General features: G+C 52.6%; 1 protein-coding gene across 4 annotated transcripts in view; it reads left to right on the plus strand.

The window, feature by feature from the left end:
* The window catches only part of DLG5 (discs large MAGUK scaffold protein 5), a 136,136-nt gene that overhangs the window by 102,991 nt on the left and 15,519 nt on the right, over positions 1-17,626 (plus strand). For all 4 annotated transcript variants that reach the window (XM_031015233.3, XM_055353792.2, XM_031015232.3 and 1 more), the window contains 12 exons: positions 1,825-2,844; positions 3,918-4,041; positions 4,456-4,600; positions 6,035-6,147; positions 6,828-6,917; positions 7,223-7,373; positions 11,531-11,693; positions 11,851-11,984; positions 12,674-12,814; positions 14,178-14,361; positions 15,973-16,121; positions 16,989-17,159. In XM_031015233.3, the coding sequence (XP_030871093.2) occupies positions 1,825-2,844; positions 3,918-4,041; positions 4,456-4,600; positions 6,035-6,147; positions 6,828-6,917; positions 7,223-7,373; positions 11,531-11,693; positions 11,851-11,984; positions 12,674-12,814; positions 14,178-14,361; positions 15,973-16,121; positions 16,989-17,159 (2,585 nt within the window). The remainder of the gene's footprint in view (positions 1-1,824; positions 2,845-3,917; positions 4,042-4,455; positions 4,601-6,034; positions 6,148-6,827; positions 6,918-7,222; positions 7,374-11,530; positions 11,694-11,850; positions 11,985-12,673; positions 12,815-14,177; positions 14,362-15,972; positions 16,122-16,988; positions 17,160-17,626) is intronic.

The following is a 17,626-nucleotide window of genomic DNA, read 5'->3' on the forward strand; positions in this document are numbered from 1 at the left end:
TGGTGGCAGTGAGTTGTGATTGTGCCACTGCACTCCAGCCTGGGTGACAAAGTGAGACCCTATCTCAAAAATGAAAGGAAGAAGCTGGGTGCGATGGCTCATGCCTGTAATCCCAGCACTTTGGGAGGCGGGTGGATCACCTGAGGTCGGGAGTTTGAGACCAGCCTTGGCCAACATGGAGAAACCCCGTCTCTACTAAAAATACAAAAATAGCCGGATGTGATGGTGCATTCCTGTAATCCCAGCTACTCAGGAGACTGAGGCAGGAGAATCGCTTGAACCCAGGAGGTGGAGGTTGCAGTGAGCTGAGATCACACCTTTGCACTCCAGCCTGGGCAACAAGAGCGAACCTCCGTCTCAAAAAAAAAAAAAAAGGAAGGGAGGGAGAAAAAGGAAGGGAAGTGACATGTCCTGATATTTGTAACTTGCTTTCCAGTGTTCTGTAGTATCATTATAGACAAAAAGACAATTTAGTGAAATATTTTTGAATCTAGATGGTACATTTATGGACATTTATTATACTTTTCTACATATTTGAAAAGTTTAATAATAGGAAGTTAGAAAAAATAGGCCGAATTTAGAAAACATCTCTTAATGAAATGGCTGGGCCTATTTTTTCTAACTTTCTATTAAGAGATGTTTTCTAAATTAACTATTTTCAAATTAATTGACTTTTTTGGAAGCGGTTTTATGTTTACAGAAAAGTTGGGCTGATACAGAATTCTTAGCACTCTCTCAACCACCCCATCACCACCATCCCCACTCCTGTCCCCAAGTTTCCCCAATTTTGGCATTTTGCGTTAGTGTAGTTAGTACATGCGTTATAATTAGTGAGCCAATGTGGATGGATTAGTATTAACTGTAATGCATAGTTTACATTAAGGTTCAGTCTTGGTGGTGTATTTTCTGTGAGTTTTGATGCAGGTGATGACATGTACTACCATTGTAATATCATACAGAGTAGTTTCACTGCTCTAAAAATTCCCTATGCTCCCCATATTTATGCAAGCCCCTGGCAACAACTGATCCTTTTACTGCCTCCATGCTTTTGTGTTTTCCAGAATGCCATAGAGTTGGAATCACAGAGTGTATAGAATGGCTTCTTCATTTGCTAATATACACTTAAGGTTCCTCCACGTTGTTTCAGTTCTTTTTAGTGCTAATTTATATTCCGTTGTCTGGGTGTACCACAAGAGATATATTTTTAACAATGAATTTTTACTTTTATGTTTAATATTAAAAAAAATATTCAAGACATTATGCAGGTAATTTCCTTTTTTTTGAGACAGAGTCTCATTGTGTCGCCCAGACTGGAGTGCAGTGGCGTGATCTTAGTTCACTGCAACCTCCACCTCCTGGGTTCAAGCGATTCTCCTGCCTCAGCCTCCCAAGTAGCTGGGACTACAGGTGCATGCCACCGTGCCTGGCTTATTTTTGTAATTTTTGTAGAGATGGGGTTTCACCATATCGGTCAGGCTGGTCTTGAACTCCTGACCTCGTGACCCGCCTGCCTCAGCCTACCAAAGCGCTGGGATTACAGGCATGAGCCACTGTGCCCGGCCCAGATGATTTCAGAAGGTGTACAAAGTTAAGAAAACTTTGACTCTTCTTTGAGTTCAGAGTGACCAGAGCCATGAGAAAACTTATCCATTAGGGAGAAGCATATGTGTTCGTGTGTGTGTGCATCTCTGTCTATCTGTCTCTTTTTTAAGGGGCAGGTGGCCCATTCCTGACCATTGCTTTACCTCTGGGGATGGTTTTCAGTGGCAGCTCCGAGTCCTGCCATCTCACTCTCTCTCTCACTCCTCTGCAATCCCTGCCTAGGTATTCCCTCAGAGCTCCTCGTGGAGTGGCCAGAACATTTTTGAAAATATCAAAGACTCTGATAAGATGCTGAGTTTTCGAGCCCATGGCCCGGAGGTCCAGGCTCATAACAAACGGAACTTGATACAGCACAATAACTCCACGCAGACAGACATCTTCTACACGGACAGGCTGGAAGACAGGAAGGAGCCAGGCCCCCCAGGAGGCAGCAGCTCCTTTCTGCATAAGCCATTCCCTGGGGGACCCTTGCAGGTCTGCCCCCAGGCCTGTCCCAGTGCCTCTGAGCGTAGCCTGAGCTCCTTCCGCTCAGATGCCTCTGGGGACCGTGGCTTTGGGCTGGTGGACGTGCGTGGCCGGCGGCCACTGCTGCCCTTTGAGACCGAGGTGGGCCCCTGTGGGGTTGGGGAGGCCTCCCTGGACAAGGCAGACTCTGAAGGCTCCAACAGCGGCGGGACCTGGCCCAAGGCCATGCTCAGCTCCACGGCAGTGCCTGAGAAGCTCTCTGTTTATAAAAAGCCAAAGCAAAGAAAGTCCATCTTTGACCCTAACACTTTCAAACGCCCCCAGACACCCCCCAAAATAGACTACCTGCTTCCAGGTCCTGGGCCTGCTCACTCTCCCCAGCCCTCCAAGAGGGCGGGGCCTCTGACACCCCCAAAACCTCCCAGAAGGAGCGACTCCATTAAGTTCCAGCACAGGCTGGAGACTAGCTCCGAGTCAGAAGCCACTCTGGTGGGCAGCTCCCCATCCACTAGTCCCCCGAGCGCCCTGCCCCCTGACGTGGACCCCGGGGAGCCCATGCATGCATCACCCCCTCGCAAGGCCAGGGTCCGCATTGCTTCCAGCTACTACCCTGAAGGAGATGGGGACTCCTCCCACCTGCCGGCCAAGAAATCCTGTGATGAGGACCTCACCTCCCAGAAGGTGGATGAGCTGGGGCAGAAGCGTCGCCGGCCAAAATCTGCTCCCAGTTTTCGGCCGAAGCTTGCTCCAGTAGTGATTCCTGCTCAGTTTCTGGAGGTATAGCTGAGCCCCAGGGTGTGGGGAGGGGAGGCCTAGAGGGGGGCATTTGGCCGAAGGAGGGCTGCTAAGTGGCCCTGCACCAGTGTCCCAGGCTCCTGTTTAGCCTGGTGCCTTTGCCTTTGCTGTTGGACTCAAGTGGGAAGTGGCCCAGCTAGGAGGTAGGTAAGTGGCGTGGAAGTGCATGGTAGTGGGAGTGTGACACAAGAGGGGAACACTTTATTGGGCATAGCATTTGGTTTGCTTTTTTAATAAGAAGCTTTTGAACTTACACAATAAAACCTAGGGCATAGACTTGCCTTGAAGGGCTAGGGAGATGAGGTGGCACATGTGAGGCTGAGTGGGCAGTGGGACGGCCTGATTGCGTGTGCTGTCATAGTTTCCAGAAGGGTGAGATTGCTGGGGACTGTGGAAAGCATCTCAGGCACCAGTCCACACTGCTCACTGGGGACAAAGAGCTTCGCACAGCCCTGCACACTGGGCAGAGTTATACGTGCCTGATGCACTTGTGCATTCTCACCTTTTATGTGATCTCTATGTGAAAGATTCATTCTCTGTGGTTTTCTTCTGAAGTAAAGCTGCTTCCTTGCAGATGTGTAAAGCAACATGAATGGGCAGCATTCCCATTCATGTCCCTTCCTGTGCCCCAGTGGGAGGAGCTGGTTCCTGGGGGGCAGAAACTGGCTTGCAGAGCTGCTCAAGCATTCCACTGTTTGTTTTCGTTTTTGTTTTTTTTTTTTCCCCCTAAGACGGAGTCTCACTCTGTCACCCAGGCTGGAGTACAGTGGTGCAGTCTTGACTCACTGCAACTTCTGCCTCCCGAGTTGAAGCGATTCTCCTGCCTCAGCCTCCCAAGTAGCTGGGATTACAGGCACCCACTACCATGCCCAGCTAATTTTTGTATTTTTAGTAGAGACGGGATTTCGCCATGTTGGCCAGGGTGGTCTCGAACTCCTGACCTTAGATGATCTGCCCGCCTCGGCCTCCCAGAGTGCTGGGATTATAGGTGTGAGCCACTGCGCCTGGCCACACTCCACTCTTTCTAGCAGACACTCTTGCCCTTGCATCTGCAGGAACAGAAGTGTGTCCCGGCCAGTGGAGAACTCTCCCCGGAGCTCCAGGAGTGGGCACCTTACTCGCCTGGGCATTCCAGCCGGCACAGCAACCCCCCGCTATACCCTAGCAGGCCATCTGTGGGTGAGTCAGCCAGCCAGGGTCTGGGGCTGAGGGTCGGTGTAAACTCGGGATGCCTAGTCTCCAGGGAGAGGGGAGGCAGCATTTCAGAGAGCTGCCATGTGTTTTCAGCCCTGAGGTCCAGAGAACTGGGAAATGCTGCCCTGTCTGGGATGGTTTGTCTTATAGCCATGACATGTCTTAGCTTGTCAAAATGCTTTCTGGAAATAGGAAGCATGAAAGAGACTTCCCCCCTTTTTACAAATGGAGACAGGCCAGGAGCCACAGCCACATTGTGAATTGGTGGTTAAAACTCATCTCCCAAGTCCTTTTCCCAAAAGACTGCGGCTGCGTCCTGGGATACAGGGGAAAGGCTTGTGTAAGTCCTGGGCTGGCTGGGTCCTTTGGGGCGACTTTTCTCACCAAGCCCATTTCTAGGCACTGTTCCCCGGAGTTTGACCCCCAGCACCACTGTGAGCTCCATCCTGCGGAACCCCATCTACACTGTGCGCAGTCACAGGGTTGGCCCCTGCAGCTCTCCACCTGCGGCCCGAGATGCTGGCCCCCAGGGTTTGCATCCCAGGTATGTGAAGGCACCCTACGCTTCTCTGTACCCCAGCTGCGCAAGCCTGCCTGGACATGGAACCATGAGTGCATAAAGAGGCTCATTGGTGGAGAAGCTTCCTTGCCTGCCTGGGAGGGGACTGGCTAGAGCAGCACAGGGAAAGGGAGCCTTAGGGCTGCTTTCTGAATTCATCAGCACAAGGTTTCAAAAGGTACTGGAAGGACACGATAGTGATAGCAGCTGATGTTTGAGTGCTTATGTCCCAGCCACTGTGCTCAGACCTTTATGAATATCATTTCACCGAATCAACAGCAACCTCATGGGCTAAGTCCTATTACTGTCTCTGTCTTGAAGATGAGGAAACTGGTACTTCATAAGAGGGTGGGCTGGCTCCAGGCCACTCTTACTCATTCATTTGACAGATATTTTTTGAGCACCTACTACATGCCTCGGTCTATCCTAATTATAAGAGGATACAATGCTGAACTAAACAAATTAGCTTCTAGCTCATGTGGTGTGGTTTTTCAAATGTGGGAGGCAGACAAAAAAAAAAATGAACGAAGTGATATCAGATGGTGCCAAGAGGCTATGAAGGGAGTCAAACAGGGTGACAGGCTGGGCTGTAACTTGGAAGAGGGTGGCAAGTTAGAGTGGGTGGTCAGGAAGGGCCCTGTGGCAGAGGGGATGCTGCTGTGACCAGAAGGATGAAAGAGGCCAGCTGCACAAGACCTGGGCTGGAGCCTCCAGGGAGAAGGGCCATCGGTGCCAAGGCCAGGGCACCCAGGCACAGTCGTGGGAGCTTGGCAAAGGGGCAACGAGTCAAGAAAAGGTTTGAGGTCACAGGGCACAAACCCTGTGGGACCTGCAGCCGTGATGAAGAGTTTGGATTTTATTCTAAGGACAGTGGAGACCACTGTAGAGTTTAAGCAGGGAAGAGATGTCACCTCATTACATAGCTGGAAAAAGATGCTGTTGAGGCCTGGCCTCAGGGCAGCCTGATGTGGGCGATCCCTGCTCAGCCCTTCAGTTTCTTAGGCACGCTGTCCCGAGGGAGGCACATAGGTCCCCTCCCCAAAGTCCTCTGTGCCCATCTTGTCTCTCCTTACCCACTTCCTGGGAGGACAGGTTCACCCTCCTCAGGCCCACCCAGGTTGCAAAACCTCTGTTTTTTATCACTTCCTCCTAGTGAGCCTAATCCTGACCCTATGGCTGGAGTGGGTATGATACTGGCCGCCCCATGTGTGTGGCCCTTTCTACTGCTTGAAGGCTCTTGGTGGATGCCACCTCCGGGAGTGGCTGAGGGCAGCCTGCTATCCTCGGCTAATAATCAGTGGCTCCTGGGCCTCCCTTCTGCCCGCTTGGGAACCCTTGCCTGGTCTGTGTGTTTCTCCCCAGTGGCCACATCTGTTCCTGGTTCTCCTCCCGAACTCCTCACCTCTTGTTTTTACGCAGTGTTCAGCACCAGGGACGCCTGAGCCTGGACCTGAGCCACAGGACCTGCAGCGACTACTCCGAGATGAGAGCCACCCATGGGTCCAACTCACTGCCCTCCAGCGCCCGCCTGGGTAACTGCACCACTTGGACTTTGTGCTGCAGAGGGTGCCAAGCTTTTCATCTCTGCCTGCATCTTAATGTCCAGATCTGCGGGTGGGCTCCCCACACAAGCTCCTGTCACCTCCTGGGACTGAGCTCATTTCTCTACTGGGAAGGGCTGCTTCCTTCATGGGCCAGCCATGCCCATGCTGCTGTCAGAGCCATTGCTTTCGCCTTCCGCTTTCTGTGGGGGCCTTATGGTCATTCAGGTGACCCCTCAGCTAGGAGCCTTGCTCTGTGTCCCTGAGGTTGTTGGCCTCATTCTGGACTGTTTTGTATGGCTCTTCATACATTTTTGTATGGAAAGTGAACCCCGGAGGAGAGTCGGACAAAGGCAGCTCATGGAGATCTTGGGGAACTCTGGCGCTGGGGAGAAAAGATGGAGCAGCTGCCGTGTCTCTTAGGCTGCTGTTCCATGGCTGGAAGTGAGACTTGTGCGCTCCTGTTCTGGAGCAGTCTGGGCCTGCACAGTTTATTGAGATAAATGTTAAACGTCTGCTTTTCTTGACTGTTCCACATCAAGGCTCCCTTGGGAATAAACAGCAGGGCCCAGCTTTGCATTTATTATCCTGACTGATAGCCTGGTGGAGAGGAAGGACAGGGTGGTGTTTAACCATGAGGCCTGAAGTTTTGTTCCCTTATGGAACAATAGGTTCTTCGAGTAACTTGCAGTTCAAGGCGGAACGCATTAAAATCCCATCAACACCAAGATATCCGCGGAATGTCGTGGGCTCCGAGAGAGGTAAGGACTTCTCGACACTCCCATCTCTCCTGCTTTTCCTGCAGTCTGACTCCTCATGGTGGAGTCTCTGGGCTTAGCTGAGAACTTCATAGTCATCTCAGTCAGTCAGTAAAAATTCACTGAGCCCAGCAGTAGGCCTGGTGGTGTGGGGGGTAGGGGGCAATGCAGAGCCTAGCATCTGAGCTCCAGACTATGCGATGCAATGGGGATAGAGCTGTGTGTCTGGATCGCATCTGCCTCTTGGTCTTGGCTGTTGGGGAAGTGAGATGGGAGTTCACACTGGCATTACCCACTCCTCTCTGCAGGTTCAGTGTCACATTCTGAATGCAGCACTCCTCCACAGTCACCCCTGAACATCGACACCCTGTCCTCTTGTAGCCAGTCCCAGACCTCAGCCTCCACATTGCCCAGAATCGCTGTCAACCCCGCGTCCCTCGGGGAGCGGAGAAAGGACAGGTGAGCATGGCCGGTCATCGGTGGCATGGGTAAACCAGTGGACAGTGTGCATCCCGGCAGCAGGCCTGGGATCTGCAGGGAAGGGGCTTAGTAGAAGCAGCAGGAGTAGCTTGGGTGTCCCAGCATTTGCTGGTGTCACCAGTAAGTGCCATGGGGCACTGGATACAGAGAGATGGGGCGTGTGTGGATGGCAAGGCATGGAGCCAAGAGGGCTCACAGTAGATGATGCTGGAAATGACCTGACGGTGATCGTGCCATCGTGGCACCATTTATACCTTCCTGGGCCCTTGTTCAAGCACTTTACATGTGGCTAAGTCACGAGATCCTTACAGGGACCCTGCCAGTGTCGTTATTATTGTTATCCCTGTTTCACAGTTGAGGAAACTGGATCCAGACGTTGGAGTGACAGACCTGTGGCCACGTGGTTAGCGGCTGGCACCGGGACTCATTCTTACCCTTTGCTTTTTCCCTCTCATTCGAAGCTTTCTGTTGTGAAATAAAATATACACAGGAAGAAAGCATAAATGTGCAGCCTAGCTTTTTACTGGTACTGGTTCATTTTAGAATGTAGGTCCATCTTAGGTTTCAGGTTGACCGTAGGCTTGCTGTCTGTCCAGAGGCACCTCCTCCATGGAATCCGTCACCCCCGCGCACTGTGCACACACATCCCTCTCTGTTGTTCCCCTAGATAGAACTTACTAGATTGTGTTTATATTTAACAGCTTCTGTCTAGATTGTAGATCTTAAAGAGCTCTGATAAACTTGCTTTTATTTAATCACCAAAAGAAACACAGATACTCTCTTTCATTTGAGTCCAGAAAGCTGAGGCCTCTAGCTGTGAGCCTCAGCAGGGGTGGGCCCTATGTTAAGAAAACATATTTTTTTTTGAGACAGAGTTTTGCTCTTTTCGCCCAGGCTGGAGTACAGTGGTGCAATCTTGGCTCACTGCAATCTCTGCCTCCCAAGTTCAAGGCGATTTTTGTGCCTCAGCCTCCAGAGTAGCTGAGATTACAGGCGCCCACCACCACGCCTGGCTAATTTTTGTATTTTTAGTAGAGATGGGGTTTCACCATGTTGGTCAAGCTGGTCTTGAACTCCTGACCTCAGGTGATCCGCACGCCTTGGCCTCCCACAGTGTTGGGATTACAGACGTGAGCCACCGTGCCCAGCCAGAGAAAATCTTATATTTGACTTGAAAATCTGAACTTAAAAGGCAACAAACCAGAGAACCTGAGGGGTAATGGAAGGACAGCAAAACACAGAGGCCTGGCCCCAATAGGGGAATCGGGTGTAACTCGGAAGAAATGCTGACGGAGCTCTTACCATGTGGCACGCGCAGGAGCATGCTGGCCTGTTTTACTCAGCCCCGGCCCTGGCCACAGAGAGGACGGGACCTTCCCCAAGTGAAGTGGGTTCTTCAGTTGTGGAAAGGGCCTTGCCACCCACTGCCAAGCATTCCCTTAGCTCCCCACAGGGCACGGAGAGCCAGGACCTGCTCCAGGAGGGAGAAAAATGTGAGTGACTCCTGCCCTCATGGTGGTTAGGATCCGAATGGAGATGAAATTTGACATGTGTGACCTGACTGAGCAACAGCTTTCTTTTTAAAAATAGCCCCGTTTCCCAGATTCTGAAGTACAGTATTTTATACTTGTTATGGAAAATCAGAGACATAGAAAAGTAGAAAGAAGGCCGAGTGCTGTGGTTCACACCTGTAAGGAGGCCGAGGCAGGTGGATCACTGGAGGTCAGGAGTTCAAGACCAACCTGGCCAACATGGTGAAACCCCGTCTCTACTAAAAATACAAAAATTAGCCAGGCATGGTGGCGGGCACCTGTAGTCCCTGCTACTCGGGAGGCTGAGGCAGGAGAATTGCTTGAACCCGGGAGGCGGAGGTTGCAGTGAGCTGAGATTGCGCCACTGCACTCCAGCCTGGGTTGACAGAGCGAGACTCCGTCTCAAAAAATAAAAAACAGAAAAGTAGAAAGAAGAAAAAAGTCACAGATAATTTCTTCAACAAGAGATTCAATTGCCATTACCCTTTGGAAATATATATATATATATAAAACATGCTTTATTATTTATGTACATAATCAAATCTCCCTTAATGTTATGTTTTTAGCTATTTGTAATAGTTTAAGTATACTTTATAAACCTCTTTTGAGAAGCAGCTGTTGTTTAGAGAAAACTTCTATGCATATTACAAACAATTCAAATCATTCAGAAGACTATAAAGTAAAGATTATCTCTGGCCGAGTGCGGTAGCCTATGCCTGTAATCCCAGCACTTTGGGTGGCTGAGACGGGCATATCACCTGAGGTCAGGAGTTCGAGACCAGCCTGGCCAACATGGTGAAACCCTGTCTCTACTAAAAATACAAAAATTAGCTGGGCATGAGGGCGTACACCTATAATCCCAGCTACTTGAGAGGCTGAGGCAGGAGAATCATTGGAACCCAGGAGGTGCAGTTGCAGCAAGCTGAGATCATGCTACTGCACTCCAGCCTGGGTGACAGAGCAAGAATCCGCCTCCAAAAAAAGAGAAAGAAAAAAAGATTAGCTCGGATCCCCTCACCTGGAGACACCATTGTTAACACTTGGTAATGTCCTACATAAGAAGCTTCCTTGTGCATAAATCCACGCATACTTTTGTTTGCAGATGCAGATAAATATAAGTGAAATGTGAAATGATGCCGATCGGGCCTCCCCACCCCGTGGTGTGTCCCTTACGTCTTTGCATGTCACTGGAACCTGGGAACCTGGTTCAGATCATTGTTCTGTTGGGTGGCTATTGCTGTGACTTAGTTGCTTGCTCCTTTATTGTGTTACATGTGTTGTACGGAGGTGGACCTCTTTCTGCTCTGGGCCTCTGTTTCATCATCTAAGGCTGGGGCAGGAGGGTGATGTGGGGGTGGCTGTGTGCTGAGGGCTCTGCAGCTCTCAACAGCACGGGGCTGTAATCCGTGTTGAATCGGAAGGGACCGTGGGTGTAGTCTGGGGTGGATCTGTCTGAGCTGGAGGGTCAAGGGAGGATTTCCAGAGTGGGCAAGTTTGGGAAGTGGGAACACTTTGGAGGGTGGGAGAGAGCAGGGACAACTCAAGAAGAATTTTAATCTCCCCTTCCCAAGAGGGCTGGGCCATAGGGCCACAGGCTGAGACTGCCAAGTGGGAAGCTGCTCTGCCTCCAGGTGGCCGGGGTGGGGTGGTTTAGGTGCCTCCCCGCTAGAATCTATCCTGACCGTGTGCTGTAGAGGGGACCTGGACTGGCCCCCTCAGCCTTTGGCTATATGGTTTTTTATCCTGCGAGGAAAATCTCAGGTGTCCATACCTTGGAGGAATGAAGCCCTGGGTGGCGTGAAGTCCCAACGGGAGGCTCCGCATCACTTGACTGTCTTTTCTGTTATGTTCCAGGTGTCTCTGATTGTCTTTCTCCTCTGAGCATCCCTTATCTTCTTTCTAACCTTTGTCACCTTCCAGATGTCTCTGCCACCACAGATCTCTTCTGAGGCTGCCCGTGGCCACCAGGCCCAGGTCTTCCACCATGCAGTTGGCCTGCCCAGAGGCTCCCTGCCAAGCCCCTGCCCCGGCGCCCTTGGGTGCACTGTACAGCCCCAGGGCAGCAAGTGCATGGCTGCAGCCTTGCTCCCAGCCTTCTCCCTTTACAAAGGCTTGGGTCTGCAGCAGCTTAATTTCTGTGACCAGTTTGCATCACTCTGTGTAGCCAGTAAACATAAAACTGGATTATTTTCTGTTGCCCCCTTAGGATGGAATGTCATCCCAGGAGCCATCTCTTTTCCTCGGAGGGCATCTCAAGACCCCCCAGAGTTTGTAATTGCATATTGTGGGGCAGCTCCTCTCCTGTAATGAAAATCCACGTGTATCAGTGTTTATAGTTCACACGGACCGTTCTCTGTGTCTTTGGCCTGGGTGGTTGCGTGTCTGCGTGTGCTGTGCTCGTGTTGCGTGAGGCTGTGGGAATGTGATCGTTTGTCACACAGGGGTGGGCCCACCGTGTCCCCATGTAGCTGTGTCACAATGGGAGCATCCAGGCTCGGGGCCTTTTCTGCACTGTCTGATCATATGCCTGATCGGAGAGAGCTCAGGCTCTCCCCAACCCTTTTGTTTGACCCTGAGTCCCCGAAACTTTTGACTTTTCCTTAGGCCTTATGTGGAGGAGCCACGCCACGTGAAGGTGCAGAAGGGCTCAGAGCCGCTGGGCATCTCCATCGTGAGTGGAGAGAAGGGCGGCATCTACGTCTCCAAGGTGACCTTGGGGAGCATCGCTCACCAGGCTGGCCTCGAGTATGGGGATCAGTTACTGGAGGTGAGAGGGAGCTGCCCTCCTGCATGGCGCCCATGGAAACCTGCACTTCTTCCACCTCTCCTCCTCCTAGGGAACAGCAGTGCTCCCAAGTCCCCAGGGCCTCCTCCCTGTCCACAGCCCCGACCCCCTCACTGAGCCCATCCTGGTGTTTCCCCAGTTCAACGGCATAAACCTGCGGAGCGCCACGGAGCAGCAGGCGCGGCTCATCATTGGGCAGCAGTGTGATACCATCACCATCCTGGCCCAGTACAACCCCCACGTGCACCAGCTCAGCAGCCACTCCCGGTCCAGGTGAGTGCGGGCCTCCCTGGGCCGTCTGGGCTGGGGGTGGAGAGGTGGGTGCAGCAGCACTCTGCTCATTGCAGGGAAACCCAGGGTGCCAGCCGTAAGTTCTGGGGATCCTACTGCTGCTAAAGAGAGAGTTGACCAGCCCTGGATTTTGGAAAAGGGGCATATATAGAGAGGCTGTCTCCTCCTGAAATGGGGTTTGGAAACAGATGGCTTTGGTCCCCCTGACCAGCAGGGGCCCATGGTAGCCAGGAGTTGTGGCCCCGGGGGTGGATTCTCGCTCACAGTGTTTGGCTCCCTGTCCAGGAGCAGATGCTGTACACCTGTCTGTATCTGCCCCTGAGCTGTGGGTTGAAGGGCAGAAAAGAAGAGGAGGCATGCCCTGCAGTGCTGCGCCACAAGCTCAGCAGGAGAGATGGGATGCACAGGCAGAGGAAAAGGGACAGGATGCTCACAGCTTCCTGAGGCCAGATGCCTTTGGAGAGGGCCCCTGAGCTGAGGACAGGTGGAGGGGAGAGGACAGGTGGATGTCATGGGTCCAGGCTTCTAATGTGTCTGCTCTGCTCAGGGCACAGGGTGCAGGGCTATGTGACCCGGTCCCCATTTATAGCTCAGATCTAGTTGCCACAGGAGTGGGGGTGGCTCTGGGTGGCTTCGTACTGCTCCTTATCCCTCCTGTCCTCCGCCTCCAGCTCACACCTGGACCCTGCCGGTACCCACTCCACTCTCCAGGGCAGTGGCACCACCACCCCGGAGCATCCATCTGTCATCGACCCACTGATGGAGCAGGACGAGGGGCCTAGCACCCCGCCAGCCAAGCAGAGCAGCTCCAGGTCAGCAAATGTTGCTGTGAGCCTTCCCTGTGTCCACTTCAGCTGGGTGGGGCTGAGCACATTCTCCAAGTGGCGTGGGCACTGGGCAGCTGGCCTCATGTGCTGCAGGCCGCACACCAGGTCTTCAGGAGTTGGGCCGGGAGCACGGCATTCCTTTTTTCCTTCCCTACTCTCTCTTTTCCTTTCTCTTTTTCTCCTGTTTTCTATTGACTTGTTTTTTCCCCTGCATCTTCTCTTTCTCTTCTCCTTTTCTTATTCACTCGCTTTCTGAGTCTGTCTTTGGACACATTCCCACAGTCATCACCCGGCCAGGCCCTGGGCTCTGGCCACCCACAGCAGTGCTTCCCCCAACGAGGTGGCAGACCAGTGCCGGGCACGTGCAGCACAGTCAGGGTGCCGGGAGGGCACTGCTGGCTGCTGCAGAGCAGGCAGGAAGATCACTGGAGTGTGGCAGGGGAGGTGGCAGCTGGATTAAAATGTTCAGGACAGGCAAGAGCCAAGAGTGGGCATAAAGAGAAGTCCAGGCCGAGGGAGCAGCAGAGTTCAGGAGGAGGAAGGAGCTCCGTGGGAGCTGCACAGCGTCCAGACTGGCCTGGGGCTGCAGGGAGGGCCATCCAGGCCATGGTGTGACATGATCACTCTGCCGTCCTGGAGGAGCTGTGTCTCTAGCACTGAGAGGCCTTCACCAAGCCCTGGGCAGCATCTCACAGAATGAGGCCAGCTCTGCATTCTCTATACCAGAGTCTGTCACATTGGAACTTACCTGCTGCAAGGTTTTCCTCCCGGGCTGGCGTCTCCCCTGAAGCCCCCTGTATCTGTTTCCATCACTGTCCCATCTCACTCCCTCCATGTGTTCAGCAGCTTACTTTCAGCTTCCCTTCCTTGATTGTAAGTGCCTTGATGGCAAGGGGCCCCTCTTCACAAGTTAGCAGTTGCTGGTCTATAGAAGCTGCTTCGTAGACATTTGCTGAATACATTGCTGTGCTCTGGACAGTGAGGCCAACTTTACCTTTCCTTAGGAAGTACTAAGTTAGGAAAATGAGTGTGATCCACATGGGAGGGAGGCCATCCTGATCTTTAAGGCATGAGATTGATAGCCAGGCCTGGGAGCAGGGGCACTGATTTATGGTTTTGACTGCCCCCCCTAACTGGCTTTGGACCTGGGGTCTTGCCTTCATCTCCAGTGCACCTTAGCATCCTGTCCCGAACGCCAAGCCAGTAGAACTAGAGGCCACCTCTCAGCTCCCTGTGGTTCTGAGACCCCAAGAAGCAGGCAGAAAGCGGTTAGGGCATTGGCCACTGCTTTGTCTTTTTGTGCCTCCTCTTTGTGCACAGTTGAGGAACTTTGTTTTTTTCCTGAAAGGATTGCGGGAGATGCCAACAAGAAGACCCTGGAGCCACGCGTTGTCTTCATCAAAAAGTCCCAGCTGGAGCTTGGGGTGCACTTGTGTGGTGGCAACCTGCATGGGGTGTTTGTGGCCGAGGTGGAGGATGACAGTCCTGCCAAGGGTCCTGATGGCCTCGTGCCAGGGGACCTCATCCTGGAGGTGAGTTCTGAGCTGCTGAGCAGGCCACGCCTCCATCTACCTGCACAGTGGGCTTGCTGCCATCTCAGGTGGCACCAAAGACAGAGGAGTACAGCCTCTCATCTGGGGAGCCAGTCAGGGCTGCCTTTTGTTGTTGTTGTTGAGGCAGAGTCTTGCTCTGTCGCCCAGGCTGGAGTGCACTGGCACAATCTCAGCTCACTGCAACCTTCACTTCCCAGGTTCAAGCGATTCTCCTGCCTCAGCCTTCCGAGTAGCTGGGACTACAGGCATGTGCCACGATACCCGGCTAATTTTTATATTTTCAGTAGAGACCAGTTTCACCGTGTTGCCCAGGCTGGTCTCAAACTCCTGACCTCAAGTGATCTGCCCGCCTCGGCCTTCCAAATTGCTGTGATTATAGGCATGAGCTACCGTGCCCAGCCTCAGGATTGATTTTTTTTTTTTTTTTTTTTTTTGAGACAGAGTTTTGCCCTTGTTGCCCAGGCTGGAGTGCAGTGGTGCAATCTCGACTCACCATAACCTCCACCTCCCAGGTTCAAGCGATTCTCCTGCCTCAGCCTCCTGAGTAGCTGAGATTACAGGCATGCGCCAACACGCCCAGCTAATTTATTTTTGTATTTTTTGTAGAGATGGGGTTTCATCATGTTGGCCAGGCTGGTCTCAAACTCCTGACCTCAGGTGATCCGCCTGCTTTGGCCTCCCAAAGTACAGGGATTACAGGCGTGAGCCACTGTGCCTGGCCAGGGTTGATTTTTAATCCCTGTAAACCCAGAATCCTGCCAAGCCCCTCTGAGGAGGTCCCTGTGAAGCCAGGCAGGCCATTGAGGGAACCTGAGGGCAGAGCCTTGGCTCAGGCCCCGGGCACCAGGAGGTGCTCGCCCTCAGGTGATGTAGCTGCAGGACTCTGTTCTGATGAGAGAGGATGGTCTTTCTCTGTGGTCTCCTGCCTCATGGGGGAGATGGTTTATGAGAATATAAAGGCACAAGTTGGGCTGGGTTTGGTGGCTCACACCTGTGAATTTTAGGAGGCCAAGGTGGGAGAATTAGTTGAGCCCAAGAGTTCAAGACCAGCCTGGGCAACATAGTGAGACCCTGTCTTTACAGAAAACAAAACAAAAAAAATTAGCCAGGTGTGGTGGAGTGTGCCTGTTGTCCCAGTTGTTCTGGAGGCTGAGGTGGGAGGATCACTTGAGCCTAGGAGGTATAGGCTACTGTGAGCTGTGATTGCACCACTGCACTCAGTCTGTGTGACAGAGGGAGACCCTGTTTCAGAAAATAAATAAATAAAAGCACAGGCAGCATCAGCAAGAGGAAGGTCCCTATTCTGAAAAGCCCAGACTTGCCAGTCACCAGAACAGGGTTTTTCCTGGATAAGCTGTCAAGGGCAGGGCAGCCACTTGGCAGAGGACCTGGTGTCCAGGGAGCACGCACGGGACCTGGAGACTGAGGAGACCATGAAGACTCAGTTCTTCCTGCAGAGGGGAGGTAGCCAGAGTCTCAGTTAAGGAGGGATGTTGAATTTCTGCCGTATGGTCAGCACTGGCCCCTCTCGGGTGCCCAAGCTGCCCCCTGGCTTCTGCCTTCTGATGCATCCACCCCCATCCCTGGCAGTATGGCAGCCTGGACGTGCGGAACAAGACAGTGGAGGAAGTCTACGTGGAGATGCTGAAGCCCAGGGATGGCGTCCGCCTGAAAGTGCAGTACCGCCCTGAGGAGTTCACGAAGGCCAAGGGCCTGCCTGGTGACAGCTTCTACATCAGGTACCAGTGGCTGGGGAATCAGTGGGAGGTTTGGAACCAGAGGAGAGGCTTTCACTGGAGACTCTCTTCCTGGTGAATGGCTCTCTGTTTCTTGCCCCCCAAGGCTGGGGCCATGATCATCATTCCTTGGCACTCAATCTGCACGCTTATTTATGTTGAGATGATTGTGACTTAGAACAACCCTTTAGGGCTTAAAGAACCAGCTGGGCTCCCTCTTTAGGGCTTAAGACCTGGAGAATTTGGAGGCAGTCAAGCCCCGTTTTCCTGTGTGCTGTGCTCCTCTTTTTCTGGTGTCCCCCAAGCCAGGTTTGCAGATCCCTCTGCAGTGTGTGTGGACTTCCAGGCATCTTCAGTGCCCTTACTACTGTATGAAATGCTGTGGGCATTTAGGGATGGCAGCAGGCTTTCTAGGAGGAGCTCAGAGCTTTCTTCACATTTCTTAAGATCCAAGATCACAGAAAGCATGAGAACACTGATGCAGTACAACTCCCTGTCTCTAGGGTAGAAGATGACATATTTCCATCCTAGAGAGATTCCAGTCTGTAGGAACCAGGGGCCGGGCCTGGGCTTCGAGGAGGGAGGCAACTGGGAAAGGCCACCTGGAAAGGGAAGTTATGGCCTCAGATCTTGGTGAGTTCTTTGATGGGGATGCGCCCTCAGTGTTAGGGGAGCAAAGGCAGTCTTTGCCCCTTTATGTAAAACACAGGGCTCCCCACTTTGAGAATCACCACCCTTGGCGATTCCTGATCAAGTTTGGAGACAGCCCAAAGCAGAATGGCAGCCTTAGGGGCCTGGCCACAGAAGGCACCTGGTTCGTCCTTGGCGGCCAGAGCCGCCTGATCATGTTCCTTCTGTGCTGTGGTCCAGGGCCCTGTACGACCGGCTGGCAGATGTGGAGCATGAGTTGAGCTTTAAGAAGGACGACATCCTCTACGTGGATGACACCTTGCCCCAGGGCACGTTCGGGTCCTGGATGGCTTGGCAGCTGGACGAGAATGCCCAGAAGATCCAGCGCGGGCAGATTCCCAGCAAATATGTGTAAGTGTTCTCCGGGCCTGGGGTGGGGTGGGGCAGGGGTCGCCGAGGGCCACCAGCCATGGAGCTGTCCCATGGGAGGGGGCTGGGGCCAGGGCTGCTGGAGGAGGGATTCTGCTTCTTATCTTAGCTTCTGCTCTCTACATTTTGCCAAAAGTGCTGGTCTAAAAAGCTGCTCCTAGTGTGAGTCAGTGCTGTATAGAGCACAGTGCTGGGTCAGAAGGCATAACTTGTTTTAGAAAAATGGATTTGTGGAGATACTCGTGCCTTGCCGCTCCCTCAAAGTGTACCATTCAGTGGTTTTCAACATATTCATAGGTGTGTGCAGCCGCCACTACGGTTAATTTTAGAGCATTTCCATCACCTCAAACAAACCCCAGACCCATTAGCTGTCAGCCCCTTATCCCACTGTCCTCCCACCCAGCCCTCAGCCCTAGGCAGCCACTACTTTACTTTTGATACCCATGGGT

The sequence above is a fragment of the Gorilla gorilla genome, chromosome 8 (genome assembly GCF_029281585.2).
Source record: "Gorilla gorilla gorilla isolate KB3781 chromosome 8, NHGRI_mGorGor1-v2.1_pri, whole genome shotgun sequence".
Lineage (NCBI taxonomy): Eukaryota > Metazoa > Chordata > Mammalia > Primates > Hominidae > Gorilla > Gorilla gorilla.